Raw genomic sequence first — 19,397 nt, 5'->3', positions numbered from 1 at the left:
CCTGCCCTTACATTCCCACCTTTCGGCGGTCACAAATGTTTTCAGTTGCAAGTCCCTATTTGGCCATCCCTTTGATGATTCTGTCTAGGCCGCTTCAGATTTGCAAGCTGCCAAAGACGGTTTCCTTACATGGGCTAAGCCGGGAGCGGCTGGGTTTGCGAGCACTCCCTGCCTGCTGCCCGCCCGTCTGCAGCCGTGCTCTCTCCATTAATGGTTTCACACACGCTCGGTGGCGTGAGAACGACCAAATAAGGACAAGGTGCCGGGCTCTCCCTCAAGGGGGCTTTCTGTTACAACAACACATCGGGGAATATAAATCCATGCCTCGCTCATACTTAGTCTCGACCCAGCATCGCAGAGGACCTTGTGGTTGAAGGTGCCTGATCTGGTGAGTTTTCCTAATCGATCCAATTCATGGGTTTGGGCTGAGGGAGGGAAGTTCCTTAAAGTGGAATCTACTCAGACTTACTACAGCACGCTGTCAACTTTAAACCCTGCTTGAGCGGAACTTGAGTGTAGAAAAACGAGTCTTTGCTACTCTCGAAGTTTAACAAAATGAATTAAGAGAACGCTTGGATTGTTACGTTAAATGAGCTTTTTTTTCCACAGAGAAGAAACATTGAAGTTTTCAATTTATCCTCTAATGTCGGTTTTGGTTTCCATTTACAGAGCTTTTCATAAAACTTAGCATTATTTGATTAGATTTTATAAAGTATAAATTCAATATCTAGAACTTTAAATCGATGGGAATTCATAGAAGGCAGATTTCCTAGACGTTGTCAATAACGTTATCCACAACTAACGGACATGTGATCTTTAATGAACCTGTGGTCAATGTTCGGTTCGGGACCCATGACAATAAAACAGCCTGGATTCCCGTGGTCACTATTTCAGTTGAGGAGTTTATATATTTAGCTGCCTGATTAACGCGTATGGATATTAAACCAGTTGAAGTTCCACATGATCATTTAAGAAACGTTTCATATTTGCTCTGGATTGTTTCAGTTTGTATTCGGTTACCTGCCCTAAATAGTAGGAATGCCAGGCCAAGTAGATACACCTCCTACACGCCTCATGCGAGTCGATGAAACCTAATTGTCACTCAATAGCATCTTTATTGCACCGGATAGTTTTTTTTTAAAGACGGCTTTGAAACCAAACTAGCTGAGCAATGAACTAGCAATAAGATAAGTAATATCCAGATGAAAAGCTAAATTGTATATAATTGCTGCTGTTGATTTTGAGACTCCATGTGGATCCGGTCTGTTTTATTATGTAGAGTATTGCCAATTCGTGAGACAGCATCTCATCACATCTACCTTTCCTCTTAGATCCCAAATCACCATGTGCGACGACGAGGAAACAACCGCCCTGGTGTGCGACAACGGTTCGGGTCTGGTGAAGGCTGGATTCGCCGGAGATGATGCCCCCCGCGCCGTCTTTCCCTCCATCGTTGGCCGTCCCCGCCATCAGGTACTGAGCTCTCCCCACCCCACACTCCCTGGCCTTCTGAAACTTCCCTGACTAATATAAAACTCACCCGAACGTGGGTGCATTATATTGATTGGAAGAAGACATTGTATTAATTGAATGGGTGCAGTCCTGAAAAGTTGCTTACATCATTGGAGACCCTCTTTACTGACTTTACTGGACTTTCTCTTCACTAAACGTTATTCCCTTTATCATGTATCTGTACACTGTGAATGTACACTGTAATCATGTATAGTCTTTCTGCTGACCAGTTAGCACCCAACAAAAGCTTTTCACTGTACCTCGGTACAGGTGGCAACAAACTAAGCTAAAACTCACTTTTTCCCCTTCTCACAATCTTACCTGGGTTCCGCCCTGAAACATCACCTATCCGTGTTCTCCAGAGATGCTGCCTGACCCACTATCAAAGCACTTTGTGTCTCCTTTTATAAGCCAGCATCTGCAGTTCCTTTTTTATGCATTATTATTAATTGTTGTATTTTGCACATTTGCACAAACTTTCCCCGTCTTGATACACAAGTATTTACAAAGTTGCATTTTAAGCATTAGACCGACCGAAGAATTACTCTTCAAATTCTAGGCAAAAGGCTTTTTTTTTAAGGCAAATATTGATATATTGATCAACATCTTACAACATACAGTGAACAATATGAAAATAGTGGTGCTATTCGAGCTGCTAATGTTTATTTTTACCTTTGGTAGGGTGTCATGGTGGGTATGGGTCAGAAGGATTCCTATGTAGGTGATGAGGCCCAGAGCAAGAGAGGCATCTTGACTCTAAAGTATCCCATCGAGCATGGTATCATCACCAACTGGGACGATATGGAAAAGATCTGGCATCACACCTTCTACAATGAGCTCCGTGTGGCACCTGAAGAACATCCAACACTTCTTACTGAGGCTCCTCTGAACCCCAAGGCTAACCGTGAGAAAATGACCCAAATCATGTTTGAGACCTTTAACGTGCCAGCCATGTATGTGGCTATCCAGGCCGTCCTGTCACTGTATGCATCTGGACGTACCACAGGTAAGCCACAAAAACACCTGGATGATAGTACTTTGTGACATAGCAGGCACCTTGAACAATCACAGAACAAACTTTGCAATGTAATGTTGATGGAATAGTAGAATGTAAAGAATAGTGCATTTAATACAATATATTAATTTATTATATTTAATTGTACATGCCAATAAGACTTATCAATAGTGCATGCAGATTAAATATACCACCTGACTTTTGTGAACTTCCAATGGACACTGGAACATGGAACATAGAACAGTATACAACAGGAATGGGCCATTTGGCCCACAATGTTTGTGCCAAACATGGTGCCAAGTTAAACTGATCCCATCTGCCTGTGCATGATCCATATCACTATATTCTTGGCACTTTCTAAAGACTCTTGAGCCCACTATCATATCTGCAAACCTATAACATTTAGGTTTTGTTTTTTTATTATTAAAATTGACCTACACTCCATCTCTGTAATTATAAATCTAGGCTGAGAGAGTCATCATCGTCGGTAGAGATGAAGGGCCTGTCTCCATACTGTTTCTTTAAATCAATCAATAAATCTGTCTGTCTGTCTGTCTGTCTGTCTGTCTCTCTCTCTCTCTGTCTCTCTCTCTCTCTCTCTCTCTGTCTCTCTCTCTCTCTCTCTCTCTCTCTTTCTCTGTCTCTGTCTCTGTTTGTCTCTGTCTCTCTCTCTCTCTGTCTCTCTCTTCTCTCTTCTCTCTCTTTCTCCCTCTCTCTTCTCTCTCTTCTCTCTCTTCTCTCTTTCTCTCTTTCTCTTCTTTCTCTCTCTCTCTCTCTCTCTCTCTCTCTCTCTTGTAAGATTCCTAATGAAAGGTGCATTCCCTTTCCAGGTATTGTTCTGGACTCGGGTGATGGTGTCACTCACAATGTCCCAATCTATGAGGGGTATGCGCTGCCTCATGCCATTATGCGTCTGGACCTGGCTGGTCGGGACCTGACCGACTATCTCATGAAGATCCTCACTGAACGTGGTTATTCCTTTGTGACAACCGGTACGTGGTAACCAAGTTGCTAAGCACATCCCACAGATTTGTACCCGCCAGGGACTCTCTCAGTGATCTCCTTGTATTTTCCACAGCTGAGCGTGAGATTGTCCGTGATATCAAGGAGAAGCTATGCTACGTCGCCCTGGACTTTGAGAATGAAATGGCCACTGCAGCTTCGTCATCTTCCCTAGAGAAGAGCTACGAGTTGCCCGATGGTCAGGTCATCACCATTGGTAATGAGCGTTTCCGTTGTCCAGAGACTCTCTTCCAACCATCTTTCATTGGTAATTATTCTGTTTTACTCACATTGATCAACTCATTTATGACTTTCTGTGCTACTTGGTAGGATGTTTTGAAATATAACATGGATTTTGTTTAGATAGACGTAAAATGCTGGAGTAACTCAGCGGGTCAGGCAAGTGAGGTCAGGAGTCTGAAGAAGGGTTCTGACCTGAAACATCACCTATTCTTTTCTCTAGAGATGCTGCCTGACCCACTGAGTTACTCCAGAATTTTGTGTCTATCCTCAGTACAAACCAGCATCTGCAGTTCCTTCCTACACATAAGTTTAGTTTAGTTTACTTTAGTTTAGTTTATTGTCACATGTACCGAGGTACAGTGAAAAGCTTTTTTTTGTTTTAGTTGCATGCTATCCAGTCAGCGGCATCACTGGATAGCATGATTACAATCATGATTAAATGATTACAATCAAGCCATCCCCAGTGTACAGATACAGGATAAAGGGAATAACGTTTAGTGCAAGATAAAGTTCGATTAAAGACAATCGGTACGTTTGTCCATTGATCAGGAATACCTGCTGCTGTCACACCTAACGTTTATGAGATGTGCCCCGGGCCTTGCTGTTGCTGCCTCTCTGCAAAGTGGTGCAGTCCGCAGGTGACATCTAGGCCTCAAGCAGTATGTGTATATATATATATATATATCACTGTAGAATTTATGAACGTGCTGAACGGTGGAAAGACACAACTGATGTTTCCTTTGTGAACTGCTGACAAAACATAGTCAATTCAGCTAATGTCATTTCAGTCAAATCTCTCAAAAAAAATCATAACCTTGAGGTTATATGTGAAGTTGCAATAGCACCCTGCTAATGTAACCTGCTGATAAGGCATGTATTGGAGGGCAGGCATCACTTTTAATGATGTCCCACTGATGTGGCAGACATCAGTGATTAGATATCTAATTCTGGCTTCACACGTCAAATCCAAGCATGTGCAAAGTCAAAGTCAATTTTATTCGTCACATCCCCCTCCCCTTTTTCTCTCACTCCCCCCTCTCCTCCTCGAAGCTACACCTGGACTGCTATCTACTTATCCTCCCCCCACCCCCTCTTCCTACATTCCTTCCTCTAGCTTCACAATTCGCAACTCTTCAACCCTGTCCCACATTTTCTGCTGTTATAGGCCTATGTTCCAACCATCTCCCTATCCAAACGCCCTTCACCTGTGTCCACACTTTGTCCTGCCTCTCATCTCTTCCAGTTTCAAGCCCCCCCTCCTCCACCTCTACAATCATTCTGAAGAAAGGTCCCAACCCAAAAATGCACCTATCCATGTTGTCCAGATATGCTGCCTGACCCGCTGAGTTACACCAGCACCTTGTGTCGTTTTTTTTCTAAGTGCACGGTACTGTTTGCACTCCAGATCATGTGTCATCATTTTCCTGTTACCCATTTGTGACTTTTCATTCATAAGACTTGGTCTACTTGTACTACAGGTATGGAGTCTGCAGGTATCCATGAAACTACCTACAACAGCATCATGAAGTGTGACATTGACATCCGTAAGGACCTATATGCCAACAATGTCTTGTCCGGTGGTACCACCATGTATCCAGGTATCGCTGACCGCATGCAGAAGGAAATCACTGCCCTGGCCCCCAGCACCATGAAGATCAAGGTAACTAATACAAAGCATCAAGCAATAAATGCAAACTTAAATCCACGTACAATTCATATCAGCAAAATCTACACATTATGACTACTGCAAGAGATAAGTTTGAAGTTTAGTTTATTGTCACGTGTTCCGAGGTACAGTGAAAAGCATTTGCTTTATGCTTACCAGTCAGCGGAAACATAAAACTTGATTACCATCGAGCCACCCACAGTGTGCCGACACATGATAAAGGGAATAACCCGCTCAGTATCCCTGAACAGATGGGACAACGCACAATAATATGAAAGCATTTATTCATGAGTCATCATTCTTTACAACATTTCATTAAGGGGTGGCAGGGTGGAGCAACAGTATAGTTGCAGCCTTACAGCGCCAGAGACCTGGGTTTGATCCTGACTACGGGTGCTGTCTGTATGGAGTTTGCACGTTCTCCATGTGACCGAGTGGGATTTCTCCGGGTGCTCCGATTTCCTCACACATTCCCAAGACATGCAGGTTGTAGGTTAATTGGCTTTTATAATTTGTCCCTCGTGTGTCGGATAGAACTAGTGTGTGAGCAATCACTGGTCTGCGTGGACTCGGTGGGCCGAACGGCCTGTTTCTACGCTGTATCTCTAAACAAAACTAAATTAAACTTAACTAAATTAAACTAAACCAAGTTAAACTAAACTAAGCTAAAATACATTGTGCAAAATACTCTTACTGTGAAGTTTCAGATTTTGGAAGTGTTCATGCATTGTGTAAGAATTTACTTTTGCACACTAATAATGACTTTATTTTTAATACTTCAGATCATTGCCCCACCTGAACGTAAATATTCCGTCTGGATCGGAGGCTCAATCCTGGCTTCTCTGTCCACCTTTCAGCAGATGTGGATCAGCAAGCAGGAGTACGATGAAGCTGGCCCCTCCATTGTCCATCGCAAATGCTTCTAAACATCATGACTTTAACTTAGTTTCATCTCAGGTTAACAAGGTTGTGCCTCTGGTTACTTTGAATCAACAGGCCATTGGGAAACACAAAATAGTATTTAAACTATTTGCATTGTACAGTTTGTTTACACATGTGCAATTTATTTGTGACAATAATATTTATTGATCTATGAATAAAACAAGACCGGGACTTGCAATTTATGATTAAAGTCTTGATTTGGGGTTTAAGTTATGGGGATTACATGCATGAAAAATATCATCACTGCCCTTGAAAAGGCCTCCCACAACTACTTTCAAAACTTGTTCAATTTTTAAACAGTTTCTATTAAGTGTTCTGCTCACATATGTATCTAGCATTATGGAAGCATTCTCCAACGCAAAATTGTCCCTAGGTGAATGGGTAGAAACAAAGAACTGCAGATGCAGGTTAATACACAAAAGGGACACAGAATGCTGGAGTAAATCAACAGGTAAAGCGACATTTCTGGAGAACACGGACATGCGATGTTTTGGGTCGAGATCCTTCTTCAGACAACTGGTGATGTTGAATAGGTGATAGTAACTTAATTTAGCCTTACTGTAAAAGCCAAGAAGCCATATAATGTTGCTGATGCAAAACATTTTTAAACAAAAATATTAAACTGCAAACTAAGAAAGAAAATGTGGAAAATTCTCAACAGGTTAGCAGCAGCCCAGATAAGAGAAATGGTGAATGTTTTATGAAACCGAGATTCACTCAGCTTTTCTCGCTGTCTCTGCATAAATACTGCCTGACCTACTGAATATTTCCAGTATTTATGTAGTTATTTCTGGTATAACAGTATAAATGTATCCGTGGGCACAAATAAATGCAGTAAAATGGGGCATTGATATGTTGCACACAAAGTTATAACAGATACTGTGATCATTTAAAGCCATTGAAGGGGAGTAAAATAAAACACCCACACATTGTGCAGAATTAATGTGAAATGTTGTTCCCTTAGAAATTAACAAAAACATAAATATCCGTTAAAAGATGAAATCAAATATTTCAAATTCTCTCTGAAATTAGCAGGAGTCAAGTCAAGAGTGCTTTATTGTCATATGTTCCGCACAGAATAATGAAATTGTTACTTGCAACAGCACAACAGAATATGTAAACATAGTACTCTGTAAACAATATAATAAACCTGTGGCCAGGGTGGTGTGGGCCTCTGATGATGCTGGTTGCCTTTCAGTAGCCAAGGTGTTGTGGGTCTCTGATGATGCTGGCTCCTTTTTGAGACAGCAACTCCGGTAAATCCCTTCAATGGTGGGGAGGTCAGAATCCATGATGGACTGGGCAGAGTTCACCACTGTGCATCCTTCTTCACTCACGGGCTTTCAAGTAGCTGAAGCAGGCGGTGATGCAACCAATCAATATGCTCTCTTCTGTACACCTGTAGAGGTTCAAGAGAGTAATCTCTGAAATACCAAATCTCCACCATCTTCTCAGGAAGTAGTGTAATTAATGGGCTTTCTTTATAATAATATTAGTGGGCTGGGTCCAGGAAAGATCTTCAAAGATATGCACGCCCAGGAATTTGAAGCTTTTGACTCTCTCCACCATCGTTTGTCGATATAGACAGGGTTGTGGGTCTTCGTCCTTCCTCTTCCAAAGTCCACAATCAGTTCCTTGGTCTTACAGACATTGAGAGCCAGGTTGTTGTGCTGCCACCATTTGGTCAGTCGATCGATCTTCCTTCTATACTCTGTCATCATCATCCAACAATGGAGATGTCGCTTGCGAACTTGAAGATGTTCACACTGTACCCGTCTACACAGTCATGGGTATAGAGGGAGTAAAGCAAAGGCATACATTTTTGTTAAATGAGGAAATCTAAATTGACCTAATAGCACTCCATTGAATTTTCCAACATGATGTGTGCAGATGAAATGTAGTGCTTTAAGTAAATTTAAATGAAGACACCATGTCAAGTTACCATTGTCTTTCAGTGGCAGTTTAAACATGGTATCATTTGACGTGGGTAGCTTGGCTTGGGTACCAACGTTATCAATGGCCCACCTGGATACTGAGTTAGATGATCAGCCATGATCATATTGAATGGCGGTGCAGGCTTGAAGGGCCGAATGGCCTACTCATGCACCTAATTTCTATGTTTCTACCTCTTGATAGAAACCGTAATAATTTTGCTCATAAAATCATGTGATAGTAGCAGAATTAGGCCATTTGGCCTATCAAGTCTACTCCACCATTCAATCATGGCTGATCTATCTCCCCCTCCTAGCCCCATTCTCCTGCCTTCTCTCCATAACCCGTGACAGCTGCATGAATGAAGAATCTATCTATCTCCACCTTAAAAATATCCATTGACGTCCTCCTCAGTCTTCTGTGGCAAAAAGATTCCACAGATTCACAACCCATCTTCCTCATCTCCTTCGGAACAGATCATCTAATTCTGAGGCTATGACCTCTGGTCCGAGACTCTCCCACGAGTGGAAACATCTCCCCCACATCTATCCAAGACTTTCACTATTTGATTTGGTAAGTTTCAATGAGGTCCTCTCTCATCCTTCTAAATTCCAGCGAGTACAGGCCCAATGCCGTCAAACGTCATCATATGCAAATCCAATCACTGTAAACCTCCTCTGGACCCTCTCAAGAGGCAGCACATCTTTCTTCAGATATGGTGCCCAAAATTGCTCACATTTCTCCAAATGCGGCTTGACCAGTGCCTTATAGACCATCGGCATTACATCCCAGTTTTTGTATTCTAGTCCTCTCAAAATAAATGCTAGCATGACGTTTGCCTTCCTTACTACCGATTCGACTTGCAAATTAACTTTTTGGGAATCCTACTCCAGCACTCCCAAATCCCTTTACACCTCCTATTTCTGGATTCTCTCCCCATTTAGAAAATAGTCACGCCTTTATTCCTACTACCAAAATGCACTACTCCACAATTTGCTACACTATATTCCATCTGCCACTTCTCTGCCCGCTCTCCAAACCTATCCAAGTTCTTCTGCAGAGTCCCTGCTCGAAGAAGGGTATTGACCCGAAACATCACCCATTCCTCTCTCCAGAGATGCTGCCTGTTCCGCTGAGTTACTCCAGCTTTTTGTGTCTATCCCTGCTTTCTCCACACTACCTATCCCTCCATCTATTTTCATATCATCTGCAAACTTGACCACAAAGCTTTCAATCCCCTCATCCAAATCATTACTGTACAACATAAAGACTAGTGGCCCCAGCACTGATCCCTGCGGGAACTCCACTGTTTTGGATCACTGCATTTCAGCATGTAAATACTGTATACCACGCTTCATTCTTCACCAGCCTTTCTCTGACATATACAGCAACAAAGTGCGGTGCTGCAGTGATCCCCCTGCACCTGCCCCAAAGAGCCCATCAGGGGCAGGTTAGACCTAGAACAGGAACAGCGTCTTCAGCCAGATGAACACATAGTGAAGGATAAAGGCAAGTAGTTGGTTAACAACATATTTTTGCATTAATTAAGCTTCATTTTAGTCAGTTTTTGTATCTGGGCAACTTGTGTTAAATGTTCATGATTGCTTTGTGTTTTATGATTTAAAAAATAATAATTTTGTACTGTTTTTATGACAATACATTAAAAAAATTATTTTATTATCCTTTAATAACATTTGAATATCTGTTTTGAGCCTTTTTGCAGGCCTGGCAGCCGGCTGAGTCTATGGAAATAACTCGCGTGGGTGCCAAAGTGTTCACCTATTTTGTGGACAGTAGTTCCCCTGGTCTTTGACGTGGCTGTCTTCGTATGGAACAGTATAGTACAGGAACTGGCCCCTCAGCAAGCAGCAGTAATCACGAGGGCAGCTCTGGTCTAAAGGTTGATGGAGGCAGATGAGCTATTTAAATTAATCATGTGTAAGGTTATGCATTAGGGGAAGTGAAAAGCAGAATGGAGTATTGAGTGGGGTGGAAGAACATAGGGTCCTTGGAGGAACAGCCACAGATTCTCGCAGCTGAATAAACTGGTTATGAAGATAGACACAAAATGCTGGAGTAACTCAGCAGGACAAGCAGTATCTCTGGAGAGAAGGATTGAGTGACGTTTTGGGTCGAGGCCCTTCTTCAGACTGATGTATGGGGAGTGAGCTGTACACAGATAAAATGTAGTCGGAGGCAGTAAGAGTGGCGGCAGAACTGGCAAGGGGAGGGAATGGAGAGAGAGGGAAAGCAAGGGCTCCTTGAAGTTAGAGAAGTCAATGTTCATACCATTCATATGTTAATATGTTCATAGCCAAGTAGTTTACACCCCAGTGGTATAAACATTGACGTCTCTAACTTCAAGTAGCCTTTGCTTTCCCTCTCTCTCCGTCCCCTCCCCCTTCCCAGTACTGTCTCCAACTACATTTTATCTCTGTACCACCCCCTCCCCTGACAACAGTCTGAAGAAGGGTCTTGACCCAAAACATCACCCATTCCTTCTCTCCAGAGATGTTGATTGGCCCGCTGGATTACTCTAGCATTTTGTGTCTACCTTCGATTTAAACTGTGTACAATACACATAGATCAGCTATGATTGAATGGCGGATTAGACTTGATGTGCTGAATGGCCTAATTCTGTTCCAATAATTTGTGAACTTAATACTGAATGAACCACTGGTTACAGTTCTGGTTTATACACTACAGGAACAGTGGAATTGTACTGTAGAGGATGCAGAAGGGATATGAGGATGTTATCAGGACTGGATAGTTTCAGCTGTGACAGAGGATTAGATAAGCCCAGGCTACTTTGTTCATGACAGATAGGGAGACTGAATTCAGCTGTGTCAAATGATGAGGGACCTAGATAGAGTAAATTGGAAAGACCTGTTTCCTTATTTCAAGGGGTACAAACCAAGGGCATAGATTTCATGTAATTGGTTAAAGGGGTAAGGGTGGTGGAGATTTAAATCTCACAGCCAGAAAAGATCGTTGAGCCAAAAGACATGTTCACATTTAAACAGATGCATAGTTGTAGGGGGCGGCACAGTGGTATATCGGTAGAGTTGCTGCCTTACAGCGCCAGAGACGTGGGTTTGATCCTGATTATGGGTGCTGTCTGTACGGAGTTTGTACATACTTCTCGTGAATGCGTTGGTTTTCTCGGGATGTTCCGGTTTCTTCCCACATTCCAAAGACGTGCAGGTTTGTAGGTTAATTGGCTTCGGTAAAAATTGTATATTGTCCCGAGGGTGGAAGATAGTGCTAGCATATGGGTGACGCTGCCCGACGTGGACTCAATGGGCTGAAGGTCCTGTTTCCGCACTGTATCTCTAAACTAAACTAAATTAAACTAAACTAAACTAAACTAAACTAAACTATATTTGAAGTTCCATGACTTGTAAAAGGGCCTGTCCCACTTTCACGACCTAATTCACGACCTTTTTTACTCGTGGCCATTTTTCATCATGCTAGAAAAACGCCTCGACCTACTTGATGCCACGAGTACCTACAACTAGCATCACAGCCTGCTACGACCTACCTACGACCTCCTACGACCTCGTGACGCCAATGCTGCGAGTATGAGTCGAGAGCAAACTCGGCAGAGGTCGTGAATTAGGTCGTGAATGTGGGACAGGCCCTAAAGCTATGGGTTTTAGCAATGCAGGTGGAATGAGATTAAGTAGCTCTTTTATGACTGACACAGACACAATGGGCTAAATAGCCTCCAGCACCATAAATCTTCTTTGCTTTCATGAAAACCACCATGGTTTTCAAACTGTACACTTCAAGCTGCATAAAGTAACCATTACACTATTGTTTCTCAACGGATGAACTTCTGGATAAACTCTACTGGCAATTGTCTCTCCTCTTTATTTGTATAATCACTGGACTATGTTAGAGTTGGTTTACATGTAGAAGTATACAAAGCAAAGTATTAGTTATAATTCCATGCTTGGTCAGTTAGAAGTAACTAAGACAATAGTGCAGGATTATAAAGATGGAATTCATTGAAATTATAGTTTTAAAGTAAATTTAAGCTCGGAGCTATGGATTGGAATTATATCCAAAGTAAATGTTTTTAAGTAACATAAATATATATTAACCCACATACTTGGTTAGAAATGAGGACAAACATAACTAAGCTGTTGTGTTTTAGATCATTCTATTTCTCATGAAGGTGATTTGGGGATTTAGTCATCCCTAGGGAATTTTGGATGAAAACAAAATAAAATTACAAAACTTCAAAAAGATCTCACTTTCTGAGAAATGAACACGCGAATTGAATAGTAATGAACTGACTGTAATTCTCAACTGATAAAACGGAAGTGAATGTCTCATCCCCGCTCATAATGCTCAGGGTGCTACTACTATCTCCATCAATGTGGGGCAACTAGAGGTGTCCTCCTCTTCAACATCCTGTTTGAGCAGAATAGCTAAAGCAACTTTTTTTTAATTGTTGAATTAGTATGGGGAGGTATGAAAGAGAAATGAATGAATTACACTCCTAATTAATTTCTCAGACATTTTTATACTTTTATAATTTATTTTCATTTTGCAGATGCTGGTTTATACCAAAGAAAGACACAAAATGATGGAGTATCTCAACACATCTCGGGAGAATATGGATGTGATGTTTCGGGGCGGGACCATTCTTCAGACTGAATATAAGGAGGATGCCGAAATGAACGACAAATCCACCCACAGTAGTTGTGCAGGTTACTTTGTGCTGGATGATGTTAAACTTATTGACTGTTGTTGGATCAGCATTTCCCCAGGCAAGTGACAAGATTGCTACCATGCACCTCCGCTGACTTCTCTGTCTTGTAGATGGTACAAAGGGGTTGCAAAATTAATCTCTACTTGCATCCACACAGCATTTAGTTGCCAAGGATGTTGCAGGAGATTTATTACAATGGCAGTGCCATTGAATATCGGCAGGCGATGTTCTGCTCTTTCTATTCATAGACCATTATTGCCTGAAACTTAGCTGGCATATCATTACTTGCCACATACCAGCCCCAAATAAAAGAGTTTGTGACATATTTGGCAAGGGAATGGAATATGAGAATTTCTGGAAAACCATTGATGAATTGGCCAACAATATTAGGAGACTGTGTCTGGGTTTTGCTGCAGGAATCACATTGATATCTGAGTTATATGAATGGAACTGAACATCATGCAGTGAACATGGTCACTTCAGACCAAATAACAGAGAAAGGTCACTGGCGATATAATTGAAGATGGCTGTGCCTGACTCCCCACCCTAAAAGCTTTCTGGATTCATACTTTGGGGCTGAGAAGATTTGGCTTCAAGCAGCTTATTTGATTATTGTGCTTGTGTCTTGACAATTAATTCAAATTGTTATCTAAACTCATGAATGAGAAAAACTGTTCATTGATACTTTCATATCTGTTAATCCAGTTACAATGAAAAGCTCTCTAGATATTTTAATAGTGATTTCCGCGACATAACACCACAGATGGAGGATTGGCCTAGTTTTCATTCCTGTGACCTGCTCTAATCACACAAAAGGTTGCCACATTAAAAAAAAACATTTATTTCCAGTGGCATTGTTGTATTTAGACAAAATATATGTCAATACGTTATAGGAGCAGAGTTAGACCATTTGGCCCATCGAGTCTATACTATTCAATCATGGCCGATCTATCTTTGACACCCTTACTAATCAAGAATCCGTCAATCTCTGCTTTAGAAACACCCAATGACTTGCAAACACCATCTAGTGCAGTTCCAATGCTGTCAAACAATCATCATATCTTAACCGAGTCATCCCTGGAAGATATCCCTTTCATGAGTACGAGTCAAGATTTGGTTGATATTTCTTAAAGTGATGGGTAATGCGGCAATCTTTTGGAAGTTATGGCTGAACCAATTTTTGGTTTCTGTTGCAGCTAAAGCAAATTTATAAATTAATTTCACTAAGAGTAGTGAAAGGGCTCCAGAAGTACAAACCACCTGCATTTATTTAACATCTTTTTTTAATTTCAACCAGCAGCCATGATTTTATCAAATAGCAGTGCAGACTAGAAGACCCAAGTGGCCTAATCTAGATCCTAATTTGTCTCTTTAAATTATTTCAATCCGTAAATGTATTTGAAATCTAGCATCAAACATGCTCATAATCCTAACACATTCGATTCCAAGCTCTGTAATGGGAAGAGATTGCTGGTAGAGAGAGAAAATGATTCATTGATGTTCTCAAAGCCCCCTCGAGAAATGGCTTGGTATAATTGTAAAAATTGTCCCCGGTGTGTGTAGAATAGAGTAACTGAGATCGCTGGTCGGCGCGGACTCGGTGGGCCGAAGGGCCCGTTTCTTCGCTGTATCTCTGAATTAAACTAAACATTGAAACATAGAAAAATAGGTGTAGGAGCAGGCCATTCGGCCCTTCGAGACAGCACCGCTATTCAATATGATCATGACTGATCATCTAAAATCAGTACCCGGTTCCGGCTTTTTCCCAATATCCCTGGTTTCCTTTAGTCCTAAGAGCCAAATCTAACTCTCTCTTGAAAACCTCAAGTGAATTGGCCTCCACTGCCTTCTGTGGCAGAGAATTCCACAGATTCACAACTCTGGGTGAAAACGTTTTTCCTCACCTCAGTCCTAAATGGCCTGCCCCTTATTCTTAAACTGTTACCCCTGGTTCTGGACTCCCCCAACATCGGGAACATTTTTATTGCATCTAGCCTGTCCAATCCTCTAAGATTTTTGTAAAATTGCCCCCTAGCGTGCAGGATAGAACGAGTGTGAACGGATGATCGCTACCATATGCTGACTCGGTGGGCCGAATGGCCTGTTTCCACGCTGTTTCTCTAAACTAAACTAAAACTATTCCAGCATCTGCAGTTCCTTTCCACTCCAGATACTTTGAACATCATAGACACAGGGAACTGCAGGTGTTTGAATCTTGAGTAAAACTACAAAGTGCCGGAGTAACTCAGCAGGCCAGGCAGCATATCTGGGGAACATGGATAGGTGACGTTTCGGGGTCGGGCTGGCGAGAGCTCCCGACCCAAACCATCGCCTGTCGTTTCCCCCCAGAGATGGTGCCTGACCAGCTGAGTTACTCCATCTCTTTGTGTTTTCCCCCCAAATTTGAATGTTGATTTACAGGCTTCAGACCACAACGGGGGCTTCAATCAGAGCGTCCCATTACTCCAATGACTTTGTATCTCTCTCTCTCTCTGTTTAATATTAACTCAAACACGTCTTGATAGTGTCATCAAAGATGTAAACAGTGTGCTGGAGTAACTCAGCGGGTCAGGCAGCATCGCTGAAGAAAAAGCATGTGGGGACCCTTGTGGGGACCCTTCTTCAGGCTGCAAGTAGGGGATATGTCACCACAGGGAGCGATCGCTGTGTTCAATGAGCCGCTCGGGTTTACGATTTTTGCATTTGGCTTTGCTGACGACTTCTTGTTTAAACCGTGCAGTGTGCATGCCAGTTATTTTGGGAATATAAGATTACAATGCAAATGTTACAGCAAATTAATCTGTCCTGGGATATTTCAAAATAATGAAATGGTGAAGATCCTTCTTCATTTAGCTGATGTCCACAAAATAAAACCTGCCTGTGCGTGACGCAGGACGAAAGTATTTAAAGGAAGATTAAAACCCGCATGACTCTAAATACCACCTTCCCCCATTCCGACCGTTTCATCCTCCTCTCCAAAGCGAATGAGATTAAATTAATCGGCACTTCAGACTAAGGACGGGAAGGCGCTGAGATGCCAGGTACAGGTCTGCGTTGACACTGCGACCGGCCGTGCTAAAGGGGACGGTTTGGACAGATTTTTTTTTTTTTGGTGTGGTTTCGTAGAGAATAAAAGGAGGGTGAAATCTACCAGCACGGCCGTGCTTTAGTCACCGTTCGTCTCGCCGGATGCACAGAGATGGGAGAATGGACAATACTAGAGAGGTTGCTGGAGGCGGCTGTTCAACAGCATTCGACAATGATAGGAAGGTAAGCGGATTGCCAAGATCTGCAAAATCAGCAAATGAACCTTTAACGCGGCGAACTCCCGTCGGGTGTAGCATTCATTCCGAAGACTTTAATCCATTATTATGTATCCATAATGACGGTTAACTTTATCAGTAGCGTCTTTTCAATCCACGTAGTCGAACGTCTCAAATCCAGGAATTTTCAAAGGTACCTTGTAGCAAGCAGATAGGGTAAAAGTAGAAACGCGAATGGTAGCGATTGCGTAAGTTATCTTTCGCCAAATATGGATTTGTACGGATTTGTGCAAATATACGTTGATGGATATGTACATTGATCGATGGATATGTACATTGCGGTGTAACACTGTAGACACACAGAACTTCGGGTGCTGGTTATTACACAAAAGGACACACAGTGCTGGAGTAACTCGCGGCTCAGGCAGCATCTCTGGAGAACGTGTATAGGCGATGTTTCGTGTCTCGGCCGTGATGCTTCAGCACTTTGTGTCCTTTTGTCCTTTGAAGCTTCTACTCCAAAGTTAACAACTGTTGGTCAAAGCACAAGGTGCTGGAGGAACTCGGCGGGCCAGGTAACATCTTGAAAGGGAAAAGTCTTCTCGAAACGTCGCCGATCCGTTCCCTCCACGGATGCTACCCGACCCGCCGAATTCCTCCAGAACTTTGTGTTTTGTTCAAGATTTCAGCAGTTTCCTGCAGTTTCTCGTGTCTACATTTTACGATTATTGGTGCTTTTTAGTTCTGACTGGTTCGGGGGGGGGGGGGGGGGGGAGGTTTATAAAAGGGGTTTTAGAGTGTGCGGCAAAGGTTCGCAGAGCAGAATTGTGGATGTCTAGTAATGTATGGGAGAGACTGGGTGACTCGGATTATCTTTCTCTCCTCGCAGGATCTTGCTGACAGTGGTAGTGATTTTCCGAATCTTGGTGGTGGCCATCGTGGGCGAGACAGTATATGATGACGAGCAGACCATGTTTGTATGCAACACCCTCCAGCCCGGCTGTAACCAGGCTTGTTACGACAAAGCCTTCCCCATCTCACATATACGCTACTGGGTCTTCCAGATCATCATGGTATGCACTCCCAGCCTCTGCTTTATAACGTACTCGGTGCACCAGTCCTCCAAACAGCGAGAGAGACAGTACTCCACCGTCTTCATCACCTTGGATAAAGACAAGAAGCGAGAAGACAACAAGATCAAGAACACGACAGTGAACGGGGTGCTGCAGAACTCGGAATTTTTCACCAAGGAGATGCAGTCGGACTTTTTAGAAGTTAAAGAAATGCAAAACTCGGCTGCGAGGAACAGCAAAATGTCAAAGATTCGACGGCAGGAAGGGATCTCGCGTTTCTACATCATCCAGGTTGTTTTCAGGAATGCTTTGGAGATTGGTTTCTTGATGGGACAGTACTTCCTCTACGGGTTCAAGGTGCCGTCCATGTACGAGTGTAACCGATACCCGTGCGTGAAGATGGTCGAGTGCTACGTGTCCAGGCCCACGGAGAAGACTGTGTTCCTCGTCTTCATGTTCGCCGTGAGTGGTCTTTGCGTGATCCTCAATCTGGCAGAGTTGAACCACTTGGGTTGGAGGAAGATCAAAACGGCGGTGAGAGGGGCGCAGGAGCGGCGCAAATCCATATACGAGATCAGGAACAAGGACTCGCCGCATAGAATCGGGGTGCCCAACTTCGGGCGAACTCAGTCCAGCGACTCTGCTTATGTGTGAGATGGGAGGGAAGGGCAGGCTCGCTATTCTCCTCTTGTGCTCGGCTCGAAGGTGAAGCTGCCCGAGGCCGACCCAAGCACGCCAGGGATGGCTCCCGTGGACACGGGGTGCCCCGCTACCCGCTTCGTTTCGGAATCTGTCCGGTGGAGTTTACAACGTACCGAAAATCAGAATGAGCCCAGCGTGCGTTACACATTGTCGAATCATTCTTACACATTGCATGCTGTTTCACCTCGCCAATTCTGTTGTGCATTTTAAAATGTTCCACCGAGCTCCTTCGAGACTTTGAGACCCAACGAACTGGCGAAAACTCCACGCGAAACCGTTCGTAAGTTCTAGGAGCAGAATTAGGCCATTCGGCCCATCGAGTCTACTCCACAATTGAATCATGGTTGTTCTATCTGCCCCTGCCAACCTCGTTCTAATGCCTTCTCGCTATAACCCCTGACAAATCAAGAATTAAGTTGCTTGTTTTCGGATTTGTGCGTGAAGATACAAAAACAAACCCCTGCTAATTCATTCCTGCGCCCACATTATTTACACTGTCGTTATGGAGTATTTTGTGTAGAATTATTGACATTTTATTACCATTCATGGTATAATCAAAACGGCTGCTGAATGAGAGGGTCGAAACCCTTATGTGAATGTTACCCCCCTTTTTAAAGACACTTAATAATTGAGCCATTTTTCCTCTTCACGAGATAGAAGACACGTTCTGTTTGAAACTGTGCGTTTTAGCACTGGCGAATGCCGTGGACAGAAATCTGATGGACTAAATTTGTATATTTTCTTTTAAAATACCGTTACTTTTGACGCTGTCTAATAACAACTAATTGCATAGGGTTAATCTTATAATTTATATTGAAAACCTATATCGTACAGAGCGTTCCAATGTCTACAGTTTTTAGGAATTATTCTCCTGTGTTTGCCTACATGTCCCTACCGCTAACCTTAATTTGTCGTACAATTTTGTATCTACTTGAAACACCGCGTCTGATATTAAACGCCCTCGACATGCAGAGGTTGTGTGAAGTTAACACATATTTATTTTCAATGTTCTGATTCATTCGGTGTACAAATGGTAAATGAACCAAAGTATCTGAAGTTCTAAACTTCAATCGGGGAATGAGTTTCGAAGAAAGGCATTTCATCCAAGGTACTCTGCTCAAAATGAAATTTATATTAGGCCAGTGCATGTATGGGCCGGAGGCTAAAATGTGGCACGGTGGCGCAGCGGTAGAATTGCTGCCTCACAGCTCCAGAGATCCGGATTCGATCCTGACTGCTGGTGCTGTTTGTACGGAGTTTCTACGTTCTCCCTGTGGGTTTCCTCTGGGTGCTCCGATTTCCTCCCACACTCCAAAGACGAGCAAGT

At 42.9% G+C, this 19,397-nt stretch overlaps 2 protein-coding genes across 2 annotated transcripts; both read left to right on the top strand.

Annotated features, from left to right (window-relative positions):
* The first annotated feature begins 230 nt into the window (after positions 1-230).
* Positions 231-6,558, top strand: LOC129700313 (actin, alpha cardiac muscle 1). Its single transcript, XM_055640689.1, has 7 exons — positions 231-388; positions 1,332-1,473; positions 2,194-2,518; positions 3,358-3,519; positions 3,606-3,797; positions 5,251-5,432; positions 6,221-6,558. The coding sequence occupies exons 2-7, from the start codon at positions 1,345-1,347 to the stop codon at positions 6,362-6,364; spliced, it is 1,134 nt and encodes a 377-aa protein (XP_055496664.1). The 5' UTR covers positions 231-388; positions 1,332-1,344; the 3' UTR covers positions 6,365-6,558.
* A 6,315-nt stretch (positions 6,559-12,873) lies between these two features.
* On the top strand, positions 12,874-19,397 carry gjd2b (gap junction protein delta 2b). Its single transcript, XM_055640688.1, is given in 2 exon segments — positions 12,874-16,362; positions 17,185-19,397. Coding segments are annotated over 2 exon segments (969 nt in total). The 5' UTR covers positions 12,874-16,231; the 3' UTR covers positions 18,023-19,397.

This window comes from Leucoraja erinacea, chromosome 9 (assembly GCF_028641065.1).
Source record: "Leucoraja erinacea ecotype New England chromosome 9, Leri_hhj_1, whole genome shotgun sequence".
In the NCBI taxonomy this organism is placed as follows: domain Eukaryota; kingdom Metazoa; phylum Chordata; class Chondrichthyes; order Rajiformes; family Rajidae; genus Leucoraja; species Leucoraja erinaceus.
Note: the sequence above shows the minus strand (reverse complement) of the source record. Positions and strands in the feature narration are given on the sequence as shown.

Excerpts from the sequence above, each read along its gene's own strand:
- LOC129700313 (XM_055640689.1), top strand. The coding sequence starts at position 1,345 with ATGTGCGACGACGAGGAAACAACCGCCCTGGTGTGCGACAACGGTTCG. Across the intron at positions 2,519-3,357 it reads TGCATCTGGACGTACCACAG|GTATTGTTCTGGACTCGGGT; the intron begins GTAAGCCACAAA and ends TTCCCTTTCCAG. Across the intron at positions 5,433-6,220 it reads CCAGCACCATGAAGATCAAG|ATCATTGCCCCACCTGAACG; the intron begins GTAACTAATACA and ends TTAATACTTCAG.